This window comes from Hemitrygon akajei, chromosome 6 (assembly GCF_048418815.1).
Source record: "Hemitrygon akajei chromosome 6, sHemAka1.3, whole genome shotgun sequence".
Taxonomy (NCBI): Eukaryota; Metazoa; Chordata; class Chondrichthyes; order Myliobatiformes; family Dasyatidae; genus Hemitrygon; species Hemitrygon akajei.
This window is the reverse complement of record NC_133129.1, coordinates 185,335,308-185,362,958: the sequence shown is the minus strand read 5'-3', so window position 1 is coordinate 185,362,958 and position 27,651 is coordinate 185,335,308. Positions and strand designations below refer to the sequence as shown.

At 44.0% G+C, this 27,651-nt stretch overlaps 1 protein-coding gene across 1 annotated transcript in view; it reads right to left on the bottom strand.

Moving 5' to 3' along the window:
- LOC140729866 (uncharacterized) overlaps window positions 1-27,651 on the bottom strand; it is a 112,530-nt gene that overhangs the window by 68,386 nt on the left and 16,493 nt on the right. Inside the window, exons 2-6 of the mRNA XM_073050075.1 lie at window positions 21,507-21,805; window positions 15,056-15,166; window positions 10,389-10,566; window positions 5,191-5,252; window positions 713-773 (exon numbers count right to left, since the gene is read on the bottom strand). Of these exons, the coding sequence (XP_072906176.1) occupies window positions 713-773; window positions 5,191-5,252; window positions 10,389-10,566; window positions 15,056-15,166; window positions 21,507-21,805 (711 nt within the window). The remainder of the gene's footprint in view (window positions 1-712; window positions 774-5,190; window positions 5,253-10,388; window positions 10,567-15,055; window positions 15,167-21,506; window positions 21,806-27,651) is intronic.

Sequence of the window (27,651 nt, the reverse complement as noted above, 5' to 3'; positions counted from 1 at the left end):
AGACCTTCGTCAGGACCAGGAAGGTCTAACCTGGATTAAAATTACTTCTGTCACTTATAAAATGATTAAAATAAATATGTATTCCTAATTTCCTCAAGTAAAAAAAAATCACTTATGTGTAGGTAGTTCACCAAAGTTTTCCAATAAAGTTCACTGTTTTGCTCTCCAGATGCTGCCTGACCTGCTGGGTATTTCCAGTGTTTCCTGTTCTTCTGTCTGGGTAGCCTCCAAGCTTATGGCATGAGATCGAGTTATCAACTTCTGGTAATTGTTCCCTCATTCCCCTTCTTCTTCTATTCCTCACTCTATAGTCTTACCTTTTCTCCTCACCTGCCCTTCTTGCCTTTCTCCAATGGTCCACTCTCTTCTCCAAACAGATCAATTCTTCTGCAACCCTTTGCTTTTTCCACCATTCAGCTCCCATCTTCTTACTTCATCCTGCTCCCCTACCCACCTGGCTTCACCAATTGCCTTCTACCTTGTCCTCCTTCTGCTCCACTCACTCTCTTACTCTGGCATCTTCCCCCTCCCTTTCCAGTCCTGATGAAAGGCCTTGGCCAGAACGTCAACTGTTTATTCATTCCCATAGATGCTGTCGGACCTGCTGAGTTCCTCCAGTGTTTTATGTGTGTTTTCTATTTCAGCTTTCCAACATCTATAGAATTTAGCTTTTATTTTGTTCCTATGTTTGTCGAGTTGAATAAATACGTACATTCTGGGGTCGTCCATTCCTTCTTCCAGTGGCCATGGTACCAGATGAGAAATCTCATCTCCTTTCAATAAAGAAGAAAGACAATGTAGCAGAATCCCTTTCAGGTGTGTGTAGTCAACCCTAGAGCTACAAAACATTTCAATATAATATTCGATAAATCAGAACAATGAACAGTACAGCATAGGAACAGGCCCTGCAGCCTTCTATGTTGTGCTGTACAAATTAAATTAGTTATAAAAAGGCTAACTAAATTAATCCTCTCTATCCATATCCTTCCAGTTTCCTCACACTCGTGTACCTAGCTAAACATCTCTTAAAAGTCTCTAATGTATTTGACTCTACCACCGCCCCAGACAGTGCATTCCAGGCACCGATCACTCTCTGTGTAAAAAACTTGCCTCTCACATCTCCTTTAAAATTACCCCCTCTCACCTTAAATGCATGACCTCTGGTACTAGACAGTTCAACCCTCAGAAATGATATTGTTTATCTACTCTGTCTATGCCTCTCATAATCTTATAAACCTCTATCAGATCTCCCCTCAGCCTCCGCTGCTCCAGAGAAAACAACCCAAGTTTGTCCAACCTCTCGTTATAGCACCATGTCTTCTAATTCAGGCAGCATCCTGGTAAACCTCTTCTGTACTCTCTCCAAAACCTCAACATCCTTCCTATAATGGGGTGACTGGAACTGTATGCAATACTCCAGATGCAGTCTAACTAGAGTTTTATAAAGCTGCAACATAATTTCCTGACTTTTGAACTCTGTGCCTTGACTAATAAAGGCAAGCATGCCATATGCCTTCTCTACCATCCCATCAAGTTGGCTTCCGGTCCACGTCCATAAATCCCTGAAAGTTGCTGCGCAAGTTGACAGGATGGTTATGTTACGAGACACTCCCATCCACACCAGCTTCCGGGATTCAGACGCTCTAACTTTCCGGAGTATGGAAAGCTGGCGCAGCCCCTTTAAGAGTTCAGGACCGTCCCACTAAATGACAAGCATGTTCTGTGCGCCAAGAATTGATTATTTAAAGAGCACCTGAAGTGAGGTTTCGTGCTCAATCATAAGCCTAACTAGGACTATCATCTATCTTTTGTGCTCAGTTCTCGATCCAGAGAACTGGCTCTCAGAGTGGACTACTAAAGAGGTGATTGTGGACTTGGAAGGCACAGGTCAACCACTCTCCATTGCTCATCAATGGCTCTGCCTTGGAGAATGTGAAGAGCATAAATTTCCTTGCTGTGCACATTGCAGATGATCTCACCTGGGCCAACAATATCTCCTCATTAGTCTAGCAGGCACAGCAGCTTCTACACTTTTGGAGGAGATTGAGTCGTGCAGGTCTGCCTGGCCCATCTTAACAACATTTTACAGGAGCACCATCAAGAGTGTCCTGTCTGGCTGCATCATTGTGCTGTATGGAAGCTGCAAGGCTTCGGACCACAAGACCCCGCAGAGCACAGTAAAAACTGACGAGAGGGTCACCCTTGCCCCTATTTACAAGGAGCATTGTAGTTGAAGGGCCCAAAGCATTGTTGAGGATTCCTTCCACTCATCCCGCAATCTCTTTGACCCACTACTGTCAGGACTTGGACTGCCAGACTGGGTAACAGCTTCTTCCCTCAGGCTGGGAGACTAATGAGTACCCTGCAAACCGAGGTCTCGTCACTGGGATAGTAAGCTGTTTACTGTTCAGTTGTACTGTGTACTACATGCATTTTGAATTATTCTTCATTAACTTAGCAGGGGTGTCAAACTCATTTTAGGTCACGGGCCGGATTGAGCAAAATGCAGCTTCATGCGGGCCAGATCAGTCGGACGCATGCGAACGCAGCTTTCGTTGCCTCCGTTTTTTCAGCCTGCTCTCATGTGTCTCAGTCTCTGCTATAACTACAAAGTGTTTCACTTTACAAATTCCGTTTCTTATGAAGAAGACTGCCGAGCAAGACTGCCGAATAAACACTAAAAACCCTGAAAACCTGGTACCTGAATAAACTCAGCATTAGCCATATCATACGCCATAGGCGCTTCGATTACTGGGGCCAGCTTTAATAGTAATTAGATATTATCTCGCGGGCCAAAGATAATTCCACCGCAGGCCGGATTTGGCCCGCAGGCCTTAAGTTTGACATATATGACTTATAGTATAATATTTTGGTCTACATGCTGTGTGTGATATATATAACTTGAGAGCATCGTAATCCAGAGAAACATTGTTTCATTTGGTTGTATATATATATTGTAAGTGACCATGGTCCAGAGGAATGTTGTTTCATTGAGTTGTACATGTGTATTGTGGATGACCGTGATCCTGAAAAGGCAAAGTACTGGAGAGTTTAACATCGGTAGCTGAGCGAAGGGCGCTGAGTAGGCTACGGTCAATTATGGATAACTCTGAACATCCTCTACATAGCACCATCCAGAGACAGAGAAGCAGTTTCAGCGACAGGTTACTATCGATGCAATGCTCCTCAGACAGGATGAAGAGGTCAATACTCCCCAATGCCATTAGGCTTTACAATTCTACCGCCAGGACTTAAGAACTTTTTAAAAGCTATTATTAATGCTTTTTGAGATAGTGATTTAGATGCATATCATATTTTTTACTGAGTTAAGTATTGTATGTAATTAGTTTTGCTACAACAAGTGTATGGGACATTGGAAAAAAAGTTGAATTTCCCCATGGGGATAAATAAAGTATCTATCTATCTATCTATCTATCTATCTATCTATCTATCTATCTGTTTCGTTGGGTTGTATATATATATATAGTGGGTACACTGTGGTCCAGAGGAACATTGTTTTGTTGGGTTGTATATATGTATTGTGGGAGACCATGGTCCAGAGGAATGTTGTTTCGTTGGGTTGTATATACGTATTGTGGGTGACCGTGGTCCGGAGGAACGTTGTTTCGTTGGGTTGTATATATGTATTGTGGGTGACCGTGGTCCGGAGGAACGTTGTCTCTTTGGGTTGTATATATGTATTGTGTGTGACTGTGGTCCAGAGGAACGTTGTTTCATTGGGTTGTATACATGTATTGTGGGTGACCATGGTCCAGAGGAACATTGTTTCATTGGGTTGTATATATGTATTGGGGGTGACCGTGGTCCAGAGGAACGTTGTTTCGTTGGGTTGTATATATGTATTGTGGGTGACCGTGGTCTGGAGGAACGTTGTTTCGTTGGGTTGTATATATGTATTGTGGGTGACCCTGGTCCAGAGGAACAATGTTTCATTTGGTTGTATATAAGTACTGTAGGTGACCGTGGTCTGGAGCAACATTTGGTTGTATATACATACAGTCAGATGACAATAAACTTGACATTGAACTTGACCTAAACTTAAACTTGGAGTTCATTTCTGGTTGCCTCATTATAGGAAGAATGTGGAAGCTTTAAAAAGGGTGCAGAGGAGATTTGCCAAGATGCTGACTGGATTAGAGAGCATGTCTTATGAGCAAAGGTTGAATAAGCTTTGAGTTTTCTCTTTGGAGTGCAGCAGAATGAGAGGTGTCTTGCCAGAGGTGTACAAGATGTTAAGAGGCATAGATCGAGTGGAGAGCCAGAGATCTTTTCCAAGGGAAGAAATGGCTAATAGAAGGAGGCATAATTTTAAGGCAATTGGAGGAAAGTATAGGAGGATGTCAGAAGTAGGATTTTTACATAGAGAGTGCTGGGTGCATGGGACACACTGCCAGAGGCAGTGGTGGAGACAAATACATTAGGGGTATTTAAGGGACTCCTAATGGATGATAGAAAAATGGAGAGCTATGTGGGTGGAAAGGGTTAGATTTACCTTAGAGTAGGTTAAAAGATCAGCACAACATTGTGGGCCAAAGGGCCTGTGCAGCGCTATAGTGTTCTCTGTTCTAAGTTACAGAAATTTACCAATAGGGATATTAATGGCTCATCCTATGACTAGGCAGTACTTTACTGCTACATTCCATGCAGTAGAACAGTTGTTAAAACAAAAAATCTAATTAAGAATCAACACAAAATTATTATCTATGGAAAATTAGTTCAACAGACCTAAGCAAGTCTTGGAACTTAGAACAAAGAATACTGTGCTCTACTGTTCCAAGTACTAAAGTTCTAAATTCCTGATTAACTGAACAAGAGCTAAGAGCAGGACTGTGATTTTTATCTGGCACTGTTTGAAGGAGTGAGCTTGTGGGGTACTTAGAGCAGTAGAAGTCACATAGGACAACTGGTGAAGGGTAAAGTGCTCCAATAGGTGACATCTAGTCCCTTAATGTTCAAGACCGTGACATCAGAAAGATGTGCTGACTTCCTTCATAAATCTCCAGGGCATGTACTCAACTTTGAGTACACGTCAGTTCACCCATAAAATCTCTCAGATCAGCTACTTGTAATTTAGAAAAATCTGAGTAGCTATTCCCTTAATTTTCCTCATTCCAGGGAGAAATCTGGCAGTTAACACACACCCAACTGTGTCTTCTGTATTCCACTTACCCTCTGTCAATTGGAGTCTGGGATTTTCTCTCAGATTCAAAGATGCTTTTTCATCTGATGGCCTGTGAGTTCAGTAACAAAGAGCGAAATAACAGAAAGTTCAGACAGTTAATATCAGACAGTCATAGAATAAGTTCAGGCCTATCGGCCCACAATGTTATACCAACTTACATAAATCTACTTCATGATAAATCCAGCCCTTCCCTCTGACTCAGCCCATTTCCTCTATTTTTCTTACATCCATGTGCCTATCTAAGAGTCTTCTAAATGAATCTGCCTCTACCACCACTCGTGTTCCTTCCAGGCACCCACCACTCTCAGTGTAAAAACCTACCCTGGAAATTTCTCTATACTTTCCTCCAACCACCTCTGCTATTGACCATTTTGCAAAAAGATGGGGAACTCTGGTGAAATTTTATTCACCTGAAAAAATGTGAGAATGTGGAGTCAGTATTCACCACCTGGAGCCATCAGAGATTGTCCTGGCCGGAGACAACCATGGTCCAGCCTCTTAGCAGTCATGATAGAAAATGGGCAGCCCCTACAGTGCAACATAGTGGACACCAGCCAGCAGAAACCTCGTCCTAATGTTTATTTTCACATGTTTATTGGAACTTTATATTATTATAGTACTACATCAAAATCACAGACAGTAACGGTGTCTAAAACACTATAAATTTAAATATTCCCATCCCTATCCGGGACAATAAAATGTCGACTCTTTCTTCTTTACCATAGATGGTGCCTGACCTGCTGAGTTGCTCCAGCATTTTGTGTGATTTCCAGCTTCTGCAGAATCTCCTGCGTTTAGGATGATAATTATCCCCTGTGGCGCCCAATGGTCCCAAAACACCTTCACAGTACCCATGGACAGTGTGTCCTCTTTCCAAGGTTACCCAGGCACGCACTTACCCCAGGATATTGTTAGGCAGTCAGCCTGGGCTGAACCATCCACTGCCCACCTCCTTAGCTAATTTGATTCAAGATTCAAGATTTTTTAATGTCATTTCCAGTTCAGAAGTGTAAAGGAGAATGAAATAATTGTTACTCCAGATCTGATGCAGTCCAAAAAAACCACAAATAGGTAAAGAACACAATAAAAAACACAATGAAAATAAATAAATAAGATAGCTTATATACGTAGATAGACTGTGTCCATAAAGTGATGCTAGTCTATACATAAGGTGACTGACAGGAAATGATAAAGTAGTGGTGTTTGGGGGTGTGGAGGGCTGGGTTAGGTGGTGGAGGTGTTGATCAGCCTCACTGCTTGGGGAAAGGGACTGTTTTTGAGTCTGGTGGTCCTGGTGTGGAATCTGCGTAGCCTCCTCCCTGATGGGAGTGGGACAAACAGTCCATGAGCAGGGTGGGTGGGATCCCTGCATGATGTTACTGGGTTTTTACAGCACTTTCTGTATATCTGTCCTTGGTGCTGGGTAGGCTGGTGCCGGAGATGTGCTGGGCAGTTTTATCTACCCGTTGTAGAGCTTTTCTGTCTGCCGCAGTGCAGTTTCTGTACCAAACACTGATGCAGCTTGCTAGGATGCTCTCCACTGCACATCTGCAGAATGACACGAATATCGATGTACAAAGTGCAACTCTCTTCACCCTCCTCAGAAAGTAAAGGCATTGGCAAGCTCTCTTGACTGTTTAAAGTGGGTTTTAGGAGCATGAGAGGCTGTGTTTGAAACTGGAGAAAGCCTACTGGGACATCCCCTCCCCCCCCCCCCCCCCCCCACAACTGGATGACCATATGTAAATGGGTTGGGGCTAAAATGCAGTGAGAAATGGAGCAGCAACCCCCACACATGTTCAAGTAAGGTCTGCGGACTCACACACCCCATGACCATATGGTCTCTTCTAGACTGTAGAAGCAGCAGTCGGCTGGGTGGAGCAGCAACACCTCACAGTCTGTATCAGTAGCCTCCAACCTGATGGCATGAACATCATTTTCTCCAACCTCTGGTAATTTTTTCCCTCCTCCTTCCCTCTTCTTCTATTCCCCACTATGGCCTCTTACTTCTTCTCCTCACTTGCCTATCCCCCCCCCCCCCCCCCCAGTTCCACTCTTCCTTCCCACTTTCCCATGGTCCACTTGCCTCTCTTATCAGGTTCCTTCTTCTTCTGCTTTTAAATTTTCCACCTATCACCCCCCCCCCAGCTTCTTACTTCATCCCCACACACCCATCTGTCACCTTCCAGCTTGTCCTCTTTCCCCCTCTTACTCTGGCTTCTTCCCCCTTCCTTTCCAGTCCTAATGAAGGGTCCCGGCCCAGAACATTGACTGTTAACACTCTCCATAGATGCTGCCTGACCTGCTGAGTTCCTCCAGCAGTTTGTGTGTGTGATGCTCTGGATTTCCAGCATCTGCAGAATCTCTTGTGTTTATCATAGGCAGCTGAGAGTTCCATGCACAAGGTAAAGAATTTGTTGCAGCACCCTCCACCCCAGGTTCCCAATGTACAAGCAAAGGACACCCAGAAAAAGGACCCTCCTCACTCCCAGGTGGAAGGACCAACTGCCCTGGCATGTCAGGACAGTAAACAAGGGTAGGAAGTGGATAGTGTGGAACAGTAGCTCAGAGTGGTACCTCCTACCTGCATCTCTGAACGGGACAGCAGGTGTTGCTGTGACACAGCTCAAGGTGTATGAGACCAGCTCCCGGATTAGATTCCAGAGCCTGAGGGCAATGAGCAGAGGCAGGCTCAGCCAGAATCGCTCCACACACCCAGGCCACACCAACTGTGGTGAACTACATATTCCTGTCTGGACACACCCCCCTGCTGACTGCTCCTGTGGCTCCTCCCACAGACCCCTGTATAAAGGCAATTGGAGGCACTGCTCCTCCCTCAGTCTCTAGGATGTTGTGTGATGGTCTCTTGCTGCTGACAGTGCTTTCTTCTAGCTAATAAAAGCCTATCTCTTGCCTCACATCTCCGAGAGTTATTGATGGTGCATCACCAACGTCAATACGGTTGGAAAGGGGTGGGCCATTCTCTCAGCCGGGACACCGCCCACCGTCAGCAGACAGGAGTATTGGTCAGAAGCAACCACGTTACTAGGTCCTGATAAAGCTGGGCACCTGCCACAGAGTAACATGGCTGTTGCCCACCCATGTCTCTTCAGAGAAAGTATATCACCAACATGTGCCACGTGGGAGGATACTTGGCATACAGGAATCTCTGCAGGGTCCCGAGGCAGACACCCACCAGCCATGTACGTACACACTCAATGTACTGGGACCCTGATGTTTTGAGAATACTAGACCCCTGCTGCTTCCTGCCAGTGTAATCTCCCTCAAAAGTGTACTGTGAATGAGTTGAAGTCACTAGAATTGGAGATGAACACATCATCGCAACTCATCACCGGCACCAGCCTACCTGCCACCAAGGACGTACATACAGAAAGGTGCCAGGAAAAGGCCGGTAACATCATGGAGGATCCTACCCACTCTGTTTGTCCCACCCCCATCAGTAGGGAGTTGTGGTAAAGCAAGACCTTTGAAGTAAGACTACTGGAGATTCCTCTGCTTTTCTGGAAAGGTCTTCTTAAATCGGGGGATGCTGGAGAAACATGAAATAACAAAAGAATGTGAAACATACCCATAAACCACGGCTCAATTGTCTTCACTAAATTCAAAATATCATCAGCTGTCTGCTCAACATTTTAACACCTCTATCATCATTACTAACTTCAAAATATTATCAATTTCACTTGAAGTTTCATTTGACTTTTAACATCTTTATTGTCTTTACTAACTTCAGAACATCAACAGCTGTCTGCTTGAAGTTTTGATAGACTTTAACACCTCTATTGTGAATGGTGATTGATCTTGCGAGTAAGGAATTCAAAGTTCATAGTTCAAAGGTTCATTTATTATCAAAGTATACAACTCTAAGATTCTCCTTCTCCAGATAGTCACAAAACCAAGAAAGAAAAAGGATGGCAACACAGTCATCAACCCCCAAACCCTTCTTCCCGCACAAAATGTAAGAAGAATAGATACCCCCTCCCCACTCAAAAAACAAACAAAAATGTAACAAGAACATTGACTCCTGCCATACCCCCCTCTCCCCACACAAATTCCACAAGAACATCAACGACCCCCCCCCCCAAAATCCACTCCCCACACAAAAAAAAACAAGGAAGAATGGGTGGAAAACACAGAATATAGAAAAACTTTGACTGAAAACATACAAACATTTACAATTTACAGTGATCAATATCCACACCTGATAAGCCAATTCTAGGTAAAAACAGCAGTTTTCTGCTCATACTTCAGAACAGTGTGGGTGACAGGGCACAAGTGCACAAGTAAAATGAAAAGGAACGTTTGAGCCACAAGAGTGAGTGTGTACTGGGCCCAGTAATTTTATTATCAGTCATGACCGCTACAGTGAACTGTGAACAAGTTTCAACCTCCTGGGAGTGCGTATCTCACACAACCCCTCATGGCCCCAGAACACATTCTACACAATCAGCAAAGCTCAGCAATGCCTCTACTTTCTGAGGAGGCTGAAGGGTCCTCACTCACTGCTCAGTACGGAAGCTGCTCTGTGGCAGACAGGAAGGCTCTACAACAGGTAGTCAAAACTGCCCAACGCATCACCGGTACCAGCCTACCTGCCGTAAAGGATGTATGTACCGAAAGGTGCCACAAAAATGACAATAATATCATGAAGGATCCCACCCACCCTGCTTATGGACTGTTTGTTCCACTCCCATCAGAGACAAGGCTACGTAACATCCACACCAGGACCACCAGACTCCAAAACAGTTACTTTCCCCAAGCAGTGAGGCTGATCAACACCTCCACCCATTAACCCACCCCTCCACACCCCCAAACACCACTACTTTATCATTTCCTGTCAGTCACCTTATGTACAGACACTCCTGTGCCTAGTGTCACTTCTTGTGTGTTACTCTGAAATAAATTTTTATTATGCATTTATATTTATTGTGTTTTTGTATTTTCATAATTACTGTTTTCTTTATCATATTGTGTCTTTTGTGTTGCATCAGATCCAGAGTAACAACTATTTTGCTCCCCATTACATGTGTGTACTGGAAATGACATTAAACAATCTTGAACCCAAGACATTGTCATTTAGGGCTGTGAATGCCTCCCATTGTACCGTAACTCACACCCAATAGCAGTTTCAGATTTCTGTTCTAAGAACCCTGGTTTGCAACATTACCCATCCTGAGTGCAATTTGCGATCCATCTCCTCATTGTTAAATGGAAGCTCCCTCGGTCGACAGCGACGCCCTTTCGCTCTGGGTCCAGCATGTTATGCAGCACCTGTAGCCTGCCATCTGTACCTTGTCCTGTCACCTCCCGTAGATACTGAATGATGGCTGAAGCCGCAACTCTACCTGGCGGATAAAATAAAGTGTCTAATGTGTCTGGTGCTCCTGATGTGGCCTCCTCTACACCAGTGAGACCCAACATAGATTGGGGGACTGCTTTGTCGAGCACACCTGCTCTGTCCACTCCAAAACGCGGAATTTCCTCGTGGATACCATTTTAATTCTACTTGCCATTCCCATGATGACATGTCAGTCCATGGCCTCTTCTACTGCCAGAACGAGACCACTCTCAGACTGGAGGAGCAGCAGCTCATATTCCGTCTAAGAGGCCTCCAAACCGATGGCATGAACATCAACATGCTAATTTCCTCCACCCCCTCCTTCTTTCATTTCCATCCCCATTCTGGCTCCCCTCTCACCTCATCTATCCTTGGGCTCCCTTTGGTGCCCCTCCCACTTCCCTTTCTCCCATGGTCCACTCTCCTCCCCTGTCAGACTCCTTCTTCTTCAGCCCTTTACCTCTTCCCATTGCCTCTCAGCTTCTTATGTCACACCCCTCCCCCCAGCCACCTACCTTCCCCCTCACCTGGTCTCACCTATCACCTGAGAGCATGTCCTTCCTCCCCTCCCCCACCTTCTTATTCTGACATTTTCCCCCTACCTTTCTAGTCCCGATGAAGGGTCTCCACCTGAAATATTGACTGTTTATTCATTTCCATCAATGCGGCCTGAGCTGCTGAGTTCCTCCAGCATTTTGTGTGTGTTACTCTGAAATAAAAGTCTCTGACTGTCCACTCTATCTATGCCTCTTATCTTGTACACCTCTATCAAATCAGCTCCCCTCCTCCTTCACTCTAAAGAGAAAAGCCCTAACTCACTCAACCTTTCCTCATAAGAGGCACTCTCTAATCCAAGTTTCCCAGAGTTTCATTCATTCTGATATTCACTCAACATTCTGGAATTTCTCATCCCACTCCCTAATCCCTGAACTCTACAACGCCCATGTTTTCATTTAGCACCTCGACTACACCCCCCAGCTCCAAGTGTAATGTGTTAGCTGCAAGGCATCAGACTGCAGACCGTACAGAGCAAACAGTAAAAACTGCCAAGAGGATCACTAGGGTCTCCCTCTCCCCTTATTTGTGACATTTACCAGGAACGTTGCAGATGAAAGGCCTAAAGTTGTTGAGGATCCCTATCACCCAACCCACAATCTCTTTGACCCACTACCGTCAGGAAGGAGCTACAGGACTCAGACTGCCAGACTGGGTAACAGCTTCTTCCCTCAGGCTGTGAGACAAATGAATACCCTGCCACCACCGAGATCTCATCATTATGCCAGTGAGCTGTTTACTGTACTGTTTACCTGTGCTGCACACCACTGCATTCCTTTTTGAATTACATTTTATTAACTTATTTATGGTAATATTTTGTTCTATGTTCTGTGTGTACTATACATTTTGTGGGTACACTGTGGTCTGGAGTAAAGTTGTTTCATTTGGTTGTATATATGTACAGTCAGAGACAGACAATAAGCCTGAACGATTTTGGACCTTATCAGGTCCAGCTCTCTCCTTGGTTGTTATCTTACCCTTAATATAGCAATAATCTTGTCTGTAAGTGATATTTTGCATCTCCTAATTTCTATATTAATACCACCCCCAATACCTTTCTACACTCCTGGAGGTCTCCCTCTTTTGGTCATCCATAGCTGCCACAGGTTCCTTTCATATTCTCCACCCACCGTTGATATCTCTTGATGCTCATGATTCCCTTGGACATGCTGCCTCATCCTGATGGGAGCATATTGGCTCTGTACACACTCTATTCATGTAGAATTCATGAGAATTCTTGTCTAATTTATGTAGACAAGAAAGCTTACCAGTGCCTCTATTTCCTCAGGAGCTTAAAGAAATCTGTTATGTCCCCTTTGACCTTACCAATTTATATCAATGCACCATAAGCACACAAGCCATTGGAGCAGAATTAGGCCAGTCAGTCCATTGAGTCTGCTCTGGCATCCATCATCTGATTTATTATCCCTCTCCTGCCTTCTCCCCATAACCTTTGACGCCCTAACTAATCAAGAGATGATCTACCTCCACTTTAAATAGACCCAATGACTTGACCTCCACATCTGTCGGTGGCAATGAATTCCATAGATTCACCAGCCTCTGGCTAAAGGAATTCCTCATCCTTGTTTTAAATGAACATCCCTTAATTCTGTGGCTGGCCCTCTGGTCCTAGACTCCCCCACTACAGGAAACATCCTCTCCACATCCACTCTATCTAGGCCTTCCAAAATCTGATAGGTTTCAATGAAATTGTTCCCCAACTCCCCCCACCCCATTCTTCTAAAGTCCAGCCAGATGCATCACGGCTTGATACAGCATCTACTCTGCAAGTGACAGCAAGAAACTGCAGAGAGCTGCAGACACACATCAGCACATCATGGGTACCAGCCTCCCATCCATGGACTCTGTCTACAATTCTCATTGCCTCAGTAAAGCAGCCAGCAGAACCAAATACCTCACCTACCCCAGACTCACGATCAGCAAGACCAAGGAACTAATTGTTCATTTCAAAAAGGGCAGGTCAGGAGAAAACACACCAGCCAGAATGTGTGGCTGCCCCTATCACATCCTCAGGATGTGTTGGTAGTTAATGCAAATGATACATTTCACCATATGTAGCGATGTACATGTGATAATTAACGGAATCTGAATCCTCATTGAGGTGTGAGCAGAGGAAAGGATGAGCAGCTTCAAATCCTGGGATGTCAAAATCTCAGAGGATCTATCCTGGGTCCAGCACAATCACAAAGAAGGCAAGCCAGTGCCTCTACTTGGTTAAGAATTTAAGGAGATTTGGTATTTCACCAAAGACTCTTACAAATTTCTGAGCAGAGCATTCTGACTGGTTGTAACATGGTCTGGTATGCAGGCTCCACTGCTCAGGGTTGCAAGAGGTTGTAGACTTAGCCAGCTCCATCATGAGCACAACCCATCTCACTAGCATGGACAACTTTAAAAGGAGATGCCCCAAGAAGGCAGCATCCATCATTAAGGACCACCATCACCCAGGACATGCCCTCTTCTCATTACTACCAAGAGGGAGGAGGTACAGGAGCCTGAAGGCACACACTCAACTTTTTAGGAATAGTTTCTTCCCCTCCGCCATTAGATTTCTGAACGGATGACAAACCCATGAATACAACCTCAAAGCAACTCACACAAAATGCTAGAGGAACTCAGCAGGCCAGGCCTGATGAAGGATCTTGGCCTGAAACATTGACTGTTGACTCTTTTCCATAGATGATGCCTGACTTGCTGAGTTCCTCTAGCAGTCTGTGTGTGTTGGTTTGGATTTCCAGCATCTGCGAATTTTCTCATGTTTGTGGAACACTACCTCACTATTCCCTTAGTTTTATGTCCTTCAAATGTACAGCTGCTGTGAAAAACAGATGTCATGTTATAGACAGCAAGTCAATGATAATTCCACCATGGACGGTCACAAGCCTGACTGTGAAAGGAGGAGGACCGGACATGGGAGTAGCAAAACCAACCAGTAAAAACCCAGAGCTACAGAAACTCCCACAGAACCTCCAAAGACCTCATCCATGGGAGAGGAATGGGCTACACCTAGAGACATTTTTTTCTTTATTATTACAGTACAGTGTGGAACAGCCCTTCCAGGCATTCGGCTGTGCCACCCAGCAATATCCTGACTTAACCCTAGCCTAACCACAGAGCAATTTACAATGACCAATTAACCTACCAAACGGTACATCTTTGGACTGTGGGACGAAACCGGAGCACCCAGAGGAAACCCACGCAGTCATGGAGAGACCATACAAGCTCCAGTGGTGGGAATTGAACCTGGGTTGCTGGTACTGTAAAACATTGTGCTAACCACTACACCGGATTCCGGTGAGCTGCTGTCAGTGTTGTATGCCCCAGGCGGAGCAATGGGCTGAAGAAGAAGAAGGCAAGTCAGTGATAGTAAACCTGACTCTGATTCAGAACTGTGTTATGGAGATTCTACATTACCCGGATGGCGAATTCTTACTTTATTTACAGATACAGTGTGGAGTAGGACCTTCGACACCCTATTTTTAACCGTAGCCTAATCACAAGACAATTTATAACAACCAGTTAACCAACCAACCAGTACATGTTTGGACTGTGGGAAGAAACGGGATCACCCACAGGGACATACATATAAAGCCAGAATTAAACTCCAAGCTCCAACACTCCCAGCTGTAATAGCGTCGCTCTACCCACGGATAACTGTCAATGTAAATGCTGAGAGACCAATTCATGAAGAATACTTCACGTAATGAACAAACAGAGAGGTGTGTGTGTGTGTGTGTGTGTGTGTGTGTGTGTGTGTGTGTGTGTGTGTGTGTGTGTGTGTGTGTGTGTGTGTGTGTGTGTGTGTGTGTGTGTGTGTGTGTGTGTGTGTGTGTGTGTGTGTGTGTGTGTGAGAGAGAAAGTGTCTGTGACTGTGTGAGGAATACTTCACATAATGAACAAATGGAGAGTTCAGTGCTTACCTGTGCTCTCGGTGTCACAAACCTTAAAGGTGAAGTTGAGTACATCCTCCTCAGAGCAGAGACCAGCCTCGTCGTAACCAGCTTCACCGAAAGCTGTGGTTTCATTGTTACCTGTTGGAGATTTTCTATGGGGTAAAATGCTACACATCCAATCATTCACAAAATGAAATAACACATTCAGTAACAAGCCATGGCCCCAAACCCCAAATGTTCATTTTCCAATGAATATAATAGCGACATTTAAACTCTTGGACAGGCACATGGATGTAAGAAAAATGAGGGTTTATGACAACACACAGTCTTTACACTTCATTCTCCTCCTTATGTACAGGAAATAACATTAAACAATCTTGATTCTTGAATCTTGGAGCTTGAAAATGCTGGAGGAGCTCAGCAGGTCAGGCAGCATCTATGGAAATGAATACACAGCCGAGACAATTCAAGCCGAGACCCTTCACCAGAACTGGAAAGGAAGGGGACAGAAGGTGGGGATTCTTCTGGCTTCTTCCTCCTTTCTTCCCAGTCCTGATGAAGGGTCTTGGCACAAAATGTTGACTGTTTATTCATTTCCATGGATGATGCCTGACCTGCTGAATTCCTCCAGCATTTTATGTGCGTTGCTCTGAATTTCCAGCATCTGCAGAATTGCTTGTGTTTATGAAGAGTTATGGGCTGTGTAGAAGGAAGGATTAGATAGATCCTGAAGGTACGGGAGCCTTAAGACCCACACCACCAGGTCCAGAACCAGTTATTACCCTACAACCATCAGGCTGCTGAAGCAGAGTGGACAGCTTCACTCTGAATTAATTCTAGACCTACAGACTCACTTTCAAGGATTCTACAATTCACACTCTCGGTATTATTTTTTATTTGCACATTTCATCTTCTTTTGGCAATTGGTTGTGTTTTCATTCTCTATTTCTGTAAAATTCAATTATATTTCAGTTTTTCTGTAAATACATCAAAAACAAGAATCTCAAGCCGTACATGGTAAAATACTGTATATGCCCTTTGATAATAAATTTGCTTTGAATTTTGAGAAGGTTTATATAGTCAGCACATCATGTTGGGCCGAAGGTACTGTACTGAGCTGTACCATTCCATGTTCTATGAATTACTCACCCAGATCCCACACGTGAAAACAAGCCCTAACAAGGCCAGGCCTCTGTCTTGCTGCGATAGCTCAACAGACCCAATAAATCCATCAAGATTTCCCCCGCAACTCATCCTCACACACACACACACACTTACACACTTACACACACATATGTACACATATGCAGACACACACACGCACAGATACACATACATACACACACTCATATGTACACTCACATATATAAACACATACACACAGATACATATACACACACATGTAAACACACACGCACAGACACACGTCTCACACACATACACTCCCGCGCACACACACTCACACACTTCAGATACATAGATACACACATACGGACTCACAGATATGTACGCATACATATACATATACACATATATATGCACACACATGTATACACACACACAGACACACTCATACACTCTGTCACACACACTTACAGACACACTCTGTCTCACACACACACACTCAGACACACCCTCTCTCTCTCTCACACACACACACACACACTCACAGACACACCCTCTTTCCCACACACACACTTTCTCACACACACACACACTTTCTCACACACACACACACTTTCTTACACACACACACACAAATCAGTGATTGACTAAAATCTCTTCCCTTCTCAGCAGAGATCTTTCATTTGTGCTACTTATTATTTTATAAATTGTATTATTTTTACATTTTGCACTTTACTGCTGCCACAAAACAATGAATTTCACAACATATGTCAGTGACAATGAACCTGATTCTGATTCTGAGATGCTCTTGGCCCTACACTGGCAAAGCTAAGAACTACATATAGATCATTGTAAAATCTGCGGGGAGAATCTGCAAGGTCTTCTCCTCTCTATCTGTGACTTTTGCTGTTAGCATTGCAGACAAAGGGCCCAAAACATAGTTGTGGATACCGACCACCCACCCCACAATCCCTTTGACCCACTGAAGGAGGTACAGGAGCATCAGGACTCGGACAGCCAGGCTGGGTAACAGCTGCTTCCCTCAGGCTGAGACTAATAAATACCCTGCCACAACCAAGGTCTCGTCACTAGGACAGCGAGCTGTTTACTATTTACCTGTTCTGTGCACTATATGCATTTCGAATGATATCTTATTAGTTTATTTTTGGTAATATTGTGTACTGTGTACTGTGTGTGATATACTGTATGTATTGAGGTCCAGTACAACAATATTTTGTTTGCTTGTAGATATGTACAGTCAGATGACAATAAACTTGAACTTGGTCACCAGAGGAGAATTTACAGACACAAAGCTCAGACCCAACTGCAGTACCGATGGGTGTATTACATACTCTAGGAGAGAGGCCGAGTATTAGCACAGTGAATCCAACACAGGACTAAATGATCTCACTGGTTAGCTGGTGCTGAGTCTGGAGAGAACACAGACAGTGGCTGAGCACATGGGGTTGGGTAAAAATCAGATAGAGGAAAATCCTGAAACAACCAACCAAAGTACAAAAGTTCAAAGTAAAAGTTACTATCAAAGCGCATATATGTTACCAACCTGTGATTCATCTTCTTACAGGCACTTACAGGAAAACGAAAATATAACAGAATTTTGTGAAAATCTACAGATAAACAAAGACTAACAACCAATGTGTGAAAGAAGACCAGTGTGCAAATAAAAAATAAATAATACTGAGAACATGAGTTGTAAAGAATCTCCTGAAAATAAGTTTTGTGGAATCAGTTCAGGGTTGTGGTGATTGAAGTTATCCAAGCTGGGTCAGTAGCCCGATGGTTGAAGGGCAATAGCTATTTCTGAACCTGGTGGCATGGGACCCAAAGCTCCTTTCTCTCCTGCCCAATGGTATTAGTAAGAATATAGCATGGCTTGGATGGTGGGGTCCGATGATGGGTGCTGTTTTCTTGTGTAAGCGCTCCATGTAAATGTGCTCAATGGTGGGGAGGGCTTTGCCTGTGATGGACCAGGCAGTGTCCAGAAAGAAGAGAAATCCAAACAACACACACACACAACACTGGAGGAACTCAACAGGTCAGGCAGCATCTGTGGAAAAAGTACAGTCAACATTTCAGGCCGAGACCCTTTGTCAGGACTGGAGAAAAAAAGATGAAAAGTCAGGGTTTGAAGGTGAGAAGGGAGGGAGAAACACAAGGTGATAGGTGAAACTGGGAGAGGGAGGGATGAAGTAAAGAGCTGGGAGATCCATTGGTGAAAGAGATACAGGGCTGGAGAAGGGAAGTCTAATAGGAGAGGACAGAAGGCCTTGGAAGACAGAAAAGGGGGAGGAGTTCCAGAGGGAGGTGATGGGCAGGCAGGGAGATAAGGTGAGAGAGGAAAATGGGATGGGCAATGGTGAAAATGCGAGGGTGGGGGAGCATTACTGGAAGTTTGAGAAATCGATGATCATGCCATCAGACTGGGGGCTACTCAGACGGAATGTAAGGTGTTGCTTCTCCAACCTGAGGGTAGCAACAGTAAAGGAGGCCAAGGACTGACACAGATTTTCTCCAGTCCTGACGAAGGGTCTCAGCCCGATACGTTGACTATACTCTTTTCGATGATGCTGCCTGGCCTGCTGAGTTCCTCCAGCACTGGTGTGTGTTGTTTGAGCTACACCCATCACTTTTTGTAGGTTTTTGTGTTCTTGGACATCAGTGTTTCCATACCAGAGTGTGTGCAACCAGTGTGCATCTATACGAGTTTGTCAAAGTCTTTGATGTCACGCCAGATCTATGCAAACTTCTAAGAAAGTAGACGTGCTACCATTCCTTCTTTGTGACGACACTTAACAGCTGGCATGGAGGGAACAATAAACCTACTATATGTACAGTAACTCACTATTTTTTCTCCTTTTTTTACTCTTGTTTTGCACTAATTACTTAATATATATGTATATTTCTTTTTGTAATTTATAGTTTTTTATTATGCATTACAATGTATTGCTGTTGCAAAATAACATATTTCACAACACATGCCAGACGCCAGCAATATTAAACCTGACTGTAATTCTGATTCTGATTCCAAATTAAACTTTCTTCACTATTTAAGAGTGTGTGTAAATACCTTTAAATGTAGTGACAATGTCTGTTTCTAACACTTCACCTGCCGGTACATTTCAGATACTATACACCACTCAGTGTAAAAATCTTTCCCCTCTAAGACCATAAGACACAGGAGCAGAATAAGACCATTTGGCCCATCAAGTCTGCTCCGCCATTCCATCATGGCTGATTTGTTATCCTCTCAACCCCATTCCTCTGTCTTCTCCCCATGACCTTTGACAGCCTGACGAATCAAGAACCTATCAGCCTCCACTGTAAATACACTCCACAGCCTTCTGTGGTATTGAATTCTACAGATTCACCACCCTTTGGCTAAAGGAATTCCATCTCATCTGTGTTCTAAATGGACATGCCTCCATTCTGAGGCTGGGCCCTCTTTCAGAAACATCCTCTCCACATCCAATCTATCTAGAGCCTTTCAAAATTCGATAGGTTTCAATGAGATCCCCCCTCATTCTTCTAAACCCCAGTGAGTACGGGTCCAGAGCTGCCAAACGCTCCTCATACTTTAACCCTTTCATTCCTGGGATCATTCTCATGACTCTGAATGATCCTGGGAATTAACCCCTTCCTCTCATGTAAACTTATGCCCTTTTGTCTTTGATCCTTAAAATCCATATTTACAACCAAATGTAGCTTTGTCTTAACAGTCAATGGAAAGACAGTAAACCCCCTCCCACAGTGTGACCCTCTCTCAGTACCTCCCCTCCCACAGTGTGACACTCCCTCAGTGCTACCGCCCCCACAATGTGACCCTCCCTCAGTACCACCCCTCCCACAGTGTGATCCTCACTCAGTACCACCCACCCCCTCCCACAGTGTGACCCTCCCTCAGTACCAACCCTCTCCTAGTGTGACCCTCCCTCAGTACCACCCCTGCCACAGTGTGACCCTTACTCAGTACCACCTCCTCCCACAATGTGGCCCTCCCTCAGTATCGGCCCTCCCACAGTGTGACCCTCCCTCAGTATCGGCCCTTTTCATTAATGTTCTGGATGTTGCTGACTAGGTTAAAGCATAACTGTGTAAAATTATTTCATTGTTTATAGTCACTAAAGCACAGAAACAGGCCTTTTGGCCTATCTAGTCCATGCTGATGGTTATCTTGCCTGGTCCCATTGACCTGCACCTGGATCATAGTTCTCCATACCGCTCCCATCCATTTACCTATTCAAATTTCTCTTAGATGTTGAAATCAAACCCACACTCGTCACTTCCATTGGCAGCTTGTTCCACACTCTCACCACCCTGAGTGAAGAAACTCCCCCTCAGATTCCATTTAAATACTTCACCTTTCACTCTTAAACTATAACTTCTAGCTGTAGTCTCACCCGACCTCATCGGAGAATGCCAGCTTACACTTACCCTATCTATATCACTCATAATCTCCCTTCATTCTCCTAAGCTCCTAACCTATTCATTCAGTCTTTCCTTTTAACTCAGGCCCTCGAGTCCTGGTGACCTCTTGGCAAAATTTCTCTGTACTCTTTCAGCCTTATTGAAGGTTCTCTTGTAGGTATATGAGCAAAACTGCACACAATACTCCAAATTACACCTCACCAACATCTTCAACTTAACCTGCTAACTTGAAGGACAATGTATATAAGTTCTCATTATGACCTCATCTATGTTCAAGGAATTACCGATAACTGCTTGGTACAGAAGCTGCACTGCGGTGCACAGGAAGGCTCTACAACACCTATCAAAACTTGCAAACACATCACTGGCACCAGCCAACCCACCATCAAGGTCACATATACAAAAAGATGCCAGAAAAGGGCCAGAAACATGATGAAGGCACCCACCCATCCTGCTCATAGACTATTTGCCCACTCCCAGCAGGGAGGAGGCTACATAGCATCTACACAAGGACCACCAGACTGATCAACACCTCCACCCATTAACCCACCCTTTCACCCTTCCACACCCCCAGCCACCACTACTTTATCATTTCCTGTCAGTCACCTTATGTACAGACACTCCTGTGCCCAGCGTCACTTTATGGACATACAATCAATCTGTGTATATAAGCTAGCTTATATATTTATATTTATTGTGTTTTGATTGTGCTGCAACGGATCAGGTTTAACAATTATTTTGTTCACCTTTACACTTGTATACTGGAATTGACATTATTCAATCCTGAACAATCTGCATTCCCAGATCCCTCTATTCTATCATAGTCCTCAGGGTGTAAGTCCTCCCCTGGTTTGTCATCCCCAATTGCAACACTTCCCAGTCAGCTCACAGCCTTCTAGTGACTCACTTTTGTCACTGGCAAATTCCTCCTGGCTTCTGAAGACCTGCCCAGCTGAAGTCTCATTCAGGCCCTCAGTTGAAGACACACCAGCAGCTGTGTTGCCGTTCTCATTCCCATCCATGGATGAGCAAGTTGTCCCAGCACCCAGTCCAGAGTCTAAACGTGATACCAAGTTGGGGTCCAGCAAGTCCTTCTCTCCATGATCCACCGCCTGGCTCCTCTGGAGAGATGGCACGCCATCTCCACCCGCTGAACTCCGAACTCTGTCTACCAGCACTTTGGATGTCATTTCAACTTCAGGAAATCTGCAAACAATCAATAAGAGGAAAATTATATTAATTAAAGCAGAAAACTCTAGGTAATTTTCTGCAAACATTTGGCAGTATTGTGCCGGTCATCACTATCCCTGCTGATCTCTCGGAAGAGTTTCTCATTAATGGTCCTTTCTTGCATCAGGGGATACATTTGAGGACAATAGCCATGTCCTTCAACCTCTGCACAGTTATCTTCAAGACTGGTTAATATCATTTCCAGTATACAAGTGTAAAGAAGAATGAAGTAATTGTTATTCCAGACCCGATACAACACAAAAAAACACAATAATAATTTTAAAACACAATAAATATAAATGCATAAGATAGCTTATCCACATAGATTGATTGTATGTCCATAAAGTGACGTGAGGCACAGGAGAGTCTGTACATAAAGTAACTGACAGGAAATGATAAAGTAGTGGTGTTTGGGGGTGTGGAGGGGTGGGTTAGTGGGCAGAGGTGTTGATCAGCTTAACTATTTGGGAAAAGTACCTGTTTTTTAATCTGGATGCTACAGGGCCTCCTTGTTGATAGGAGTGGGATAAACAGTTCATAAGCTGGGTGGGGGGGGGGGAGAGGAATCCTTCATGATGTTTCTGGCCCTTTTCTGACACCTTTCTGTATATGTCCTTGAAGGCGGGTAGGGCGGAGCCAGTGACAATTTTGACTATCCATTGTCAAGCCTTCCTGTCCATGGCAGTGCACTTGCCATTCCATTGGACTATAAGGCATAGGAGCAGAATTAAATCATTTGGCCAATTGAGTCTGCTCCATCGTTCAATCATGGTTGATCATTATTTCCCCTCCTCAGACCCACACCCCAGCTTTCTCCCTGTAATTTTTGATGCTGTGCCTTTGATAGTGAGTGAGGAGTGTTCAGCCTCCTCAGAAAGTAAAGGCCTCGGTGAGTTTTCCTGATTGTGTTGTATGTGTTCTGGGACCATGAGAGGTTGTGTGAGATAGATAGATAGATACTTTATTCATCCCCATGGGGAAATTCAACATTTTTTCCAATGTCCCATACACTTATTGTAGCAAAACTAATTACATACAATACTTAACTCAATAAAAATATGATATGCATCTAAAATCACCCTCTCAAAAAGCATTAATAATAGCTTTTAAAAAGTTCTTAAGTAGTTTACTTAAATACATTGAGTCCTAACCCCGGCACTTTAACATATCTTACTCCTGGCGGTTGAATTGTAAAGCCGAATGGCATTGGGGAGTATTGATCTCTTCATCCTGTCTGAGGAGCATTGCATCGATAGCAACCTGTTGCTGAAACTGCTTCTCTGTCTCTGGATGGTGCTACGTAGAGAATGTTCAGGGTTTTCCATAATTGACCGTAGCCTACTCAGCGCCCTTCGCTCTGCTACCGATGTTATACTCTCCAGTACTTTGCCCACGACAGAGCCCGCCTTCCTTACCAGCTTATTAAGACGTGAGGCGTCCCTCTTCTTAATGCTGCCTCCCCAACACGCCACCACAAAGAAGAGGGCGCTCTCCACAACTGACCTATAGAACATCTTCAGAGAATCATAAGGCACAGCCCAGGGTTCCTCTGGAAGGGGGGGGGGGGAAACAAAAGTTTAAGAAGCTTTACTATCAGCTTCTGCTTCCTTTTACCCACGATAGCTTTGCCAATTTTCTGGTTGTTCGTCCAAGAAATGGGTTCAAACAATGGCAAATGGGAGTAAATTAATCTGTTGAAGTTTCTTGTCAACAGACTCTTTAAGTATCCTCCGGTACACTGATAAACCCTTGATTTGTAGTGTCACCGGTTAATTTGTTCTATACCCTACAATATCTAATTTATGCACTTCATTTATTTATGCACAATTCATTTGAAGATTTTATTCTTACTTTCTTCAGGTATTATGTGTTATATGTCTGTATTGTGTACTTCTGTGCTTGACACCCAGGTCTAGAGAAAGATTGTCTCATTTGACAGTATACATGTATATGGTTAAATGACAATAAACTTGACTTGATATCTCAGTCTACCTCGTCATGTCTCCTGCTCCTTATTGTCTGCCTGAGCTGCGCTTTCTCTGTAGCTGTTACGCTTTATTCTGGTACTGATTTCCCTTCTTCTACCTCAATGCACCATGTGAAGATCTGACCTGTACGAAAACTATGACCATGTGAGGATCTGACCCGTACGAACACTGTGACCATGTGAAGATCTGACCCGTACGAACACTCTGACCATGTGAAGATCTGACCGGTACGAATACTATGACCATGTGAAGATCTGACCCGTACGAACACTATGACCATGTGAAGATCTGACCGGTACGAACACTCTGACCATGTGAGGATCTGACCCGTACGAACACTCTGACCATATGAGGATCTGACCCGTACGAACACTATGACCATGTGAGGATCTGACCCGTACGAACACTATGACCATGTGAGGATCTGACCCGTACGAACACTATGACCATGTGAGGATCTGACCCGTACGAACACTGTGACCATGTGAAGATCTGACCCGTACGAACACTGTGACCATGTGAAGATCTGACCGGTACGAACACTATGACCATGTGAAGATCTGACCCGTACGAACACTATGACCATGTGAAGATCTGACCGGTACGAACACTATGACCATGTGAAGATCTGACCCGTACGAACACTGTGACCATGTGAAGATCTGACCCGTACGAACACTCTGACCATGTGAAGATCTGACCGGTACGAACACTATGACCATGTGAAGATCTGACCCGTACGAACACTATGACCATGTGAAGATCTGACCCGTATGAACACTGTGACCATGTGAAGGTCTGACCTGTATAAACACATTTTCCCCTCTTTTTGCACTACCTATTGAATTCATTTTATATATTTAACCCATTTCTGATTCTGCCATGCTTTTCCCTGTATCTCGATACATGCCATCATGTCATTAGGCAAAAGGCAGGTAACTATAGGCCTGTTAGTTTAACATCTGTAGTTGGGAAAAAACTTGAAACTATCATTAAAGGAGAAATAGTGAGGCATCTGGAAAGAAATGGATCCATCAGGCAGATGCAGCATGGATTCAGCAAAGGCAGGTCCTGTTTGACAAACTTACTGGTGTTCTTTGAGGATATAATGAGCGCAGTGGATAGAGGGGAACAAATTATTTACTTGGATTTATTTGGCGTTCGATAAGGGGCCACATAAATGACTTATCAATAAGTAAGGATACTTGGGGGGTAAGGATGAGTTGGGGGGGGTGACATATTAGCATGGATAGAGGATTGATTAACCAATAGAAAGCAGAGTGTTGGGATACATGGGCATTACTCTTGTTGGCAATCAGTGGTGATCAGTGTGCCGCAGGGGTCAGAGCTGGGCCCACAACTGTTCATGATTTACATTAATGATCTGGAAGAGGAGACCGAGTGTAGCGTATTTAAGTTGCTGATAATACTAAATTGAGTGGAAAAGCAAATTGTGCAGAAGATACAGAGAGTCTGCAGAGAGATATAGATAGGTTAAAAGTGTGGGCAAGGGTCTGGCAGATGGAGTACAATGTTTGTAAATGCGAGGTCATCCACTTTGGAAGGAAAAATGAAAGAGCAAATTATTATTTAAATAGTAAAAAAATTGAGCATGTTGCTGTGCAGAGGGACTTGGGTGTGCTTGTGCATGAATCACAGAAGGTTGGTTTGCAGGTGCAGCAGGCTAGCAAGAAGGCAAATGGAACGTTGGCCATTGCTAGAGGGATTGAAAATAAGAGCAGGGAGGTTATGCTGCAACTATACAGGGTACTGGTGAGGCCGCATTTGGAGTACTGTGTGCAGTTCTGGTCTCCTTACTTGAGGAGGGATATATTGGCTTTGGAGGCGGTGCAGAGGAGATTCACCAGATTGATTCCAGAGATGAGGGTGTTAGACTATGAGAGGTTGAGTCACCTGAGACTGTACTCGCTGGAATTCAGAAGAATTCAATTCTAGATCTTATAAAATTATGAAAGGGATAGATAAGATAGAGGCAAGAAAGTTGCTTCTACTGGTAGGTGAGACTAGAACTAGGGGACATAGCCTCAAGATTCAGTGCAGTAGATTTAGGATGGAGATGAGCAGGAACTGCTTTTTCCCAGAGTGGTGAGTCTGTGGAATTCCCTGCCCAATGAAGCAGTGGAGGCTACCTCAGTAAATATATTTAAGAAAAGGTTGGATAGATTTTTGCATAGTAGGGTAATTAAGGGTTATGGGGAAAAGGCAGGTAGGCGGAGACGAGTCTATGGCCAAAACATCCATATTCTTATTGAATGGCAGAGCAGGCTCGATGGGCTTGATGGCCTGTTTCTTGTGTTCTTAGAATGAACCAATTCCAATTCTAATCTGTCTCATCGGACAGACGATACAAAGGCCTGAAACCATGTACCACCAGACTCCTCAAGAACAACTTCTATCCCACCCTTATAAGACTATTGAACAGTTCCCTAATATGAAAAGATGGACTTTTGACATTACAATCTAACTTGTTAAGATCTTGCACTTTATTCTGCATTCCATTACTGTTTTACCCTGTTTGACTTCAATGCACTTTTGTAATCTGATCTATATGGATGGTATACAGAGCAAGCTTTTCACCATAACTCGGTGCATGTGATAATAGTAAACCAACTGACCAAGTGGCTGATTTAAAGATCATTACATGGTGCATTGTGATGGAAAATGTAAAATAATAACAAACCAATAAACACAAGAGATTCTGCAGATGTCGGAAATCCAAAGCAACATACACAAAATGCAGGAGGTCGGTCAAATGAATAAATAGTCAACATTTTGGGCAGAGACCCTTCATCAGATCATACACAGCAAATTGTTCCACAACGATATGTACAATGTAGGCACCATTATTTTTCACATGGTTCTGCTGAGGCAGGTAAATGGTTCTTCGAGGAACACACACGTTACACATAGAGGTATGTCTGTAAACTTGTAGATAGGCAGAGGTACAATTATGCTCAGGAGGTACCTAATAAAGTGCCACAGAGTGTATATTAATGGTCTTCTGCTGCTGCAGCCCATCCACTTCAAGGTTTGATGTGTTTTGCTCCTCTGCACTGCACTGTTGTAACGTGTGGTTTATCTGAGTTACTGTCACCTTCCTGTCAGCCTGAACCAGTCTGGCCATTCTCCTCTGACCTCTCTCATTTACAAAGTGTTTTCACTCACAGAACTGCTGCTCACTGGATGTTTTTTGGTTATCTGTAAACCCTGGAGCAGGCATTCCCAGCCTCTTTTAGGTCATAGGACCTTACTGTTAACTGAGAGGTCCGTGGGCCCCAGGCTGAGAACCTCTGCTCTAGAGATTGTTCTGCGTGAAAATCCCAGGGGATCAAGTTTCTGAGATACTCAAACCACCCCGTCTAGCATCAACAATCATTCCATGGACAAAGTCACTTAGATCACATTTCTTCCCATATCTGATGTTTGGTCTAAACATCAACTGAATCTCTTGACCATGTCTGCATGGTGAGTTGCTGCCACATGATTTGTTGATTAGATATCTGCCTTAACAAGCAGGTGTACAGGTGTAACTAATAGAGACAGCATCACCATCATTAATATGACATGGGTGATCATGGTCTTCCATCTGTCTTTAATCTGAGAAGTTCTAATAAGCTCTTCAAAACTTTTGCCTGTCCGTCCCTTGATGTAACTCACAAATGTCATGCGCTGTCGACCGCAACTATTAGTTCCATCAATGTTTCCCGTCACTGCAAGATGTTCGAGCTTCTCTTTCCTCAGTACATGTCCCAGAAATTCCAACTGCCGTTTCCTGATTGATGATATCTGTTCTCTTCTTCTTCCAGCTTTTCG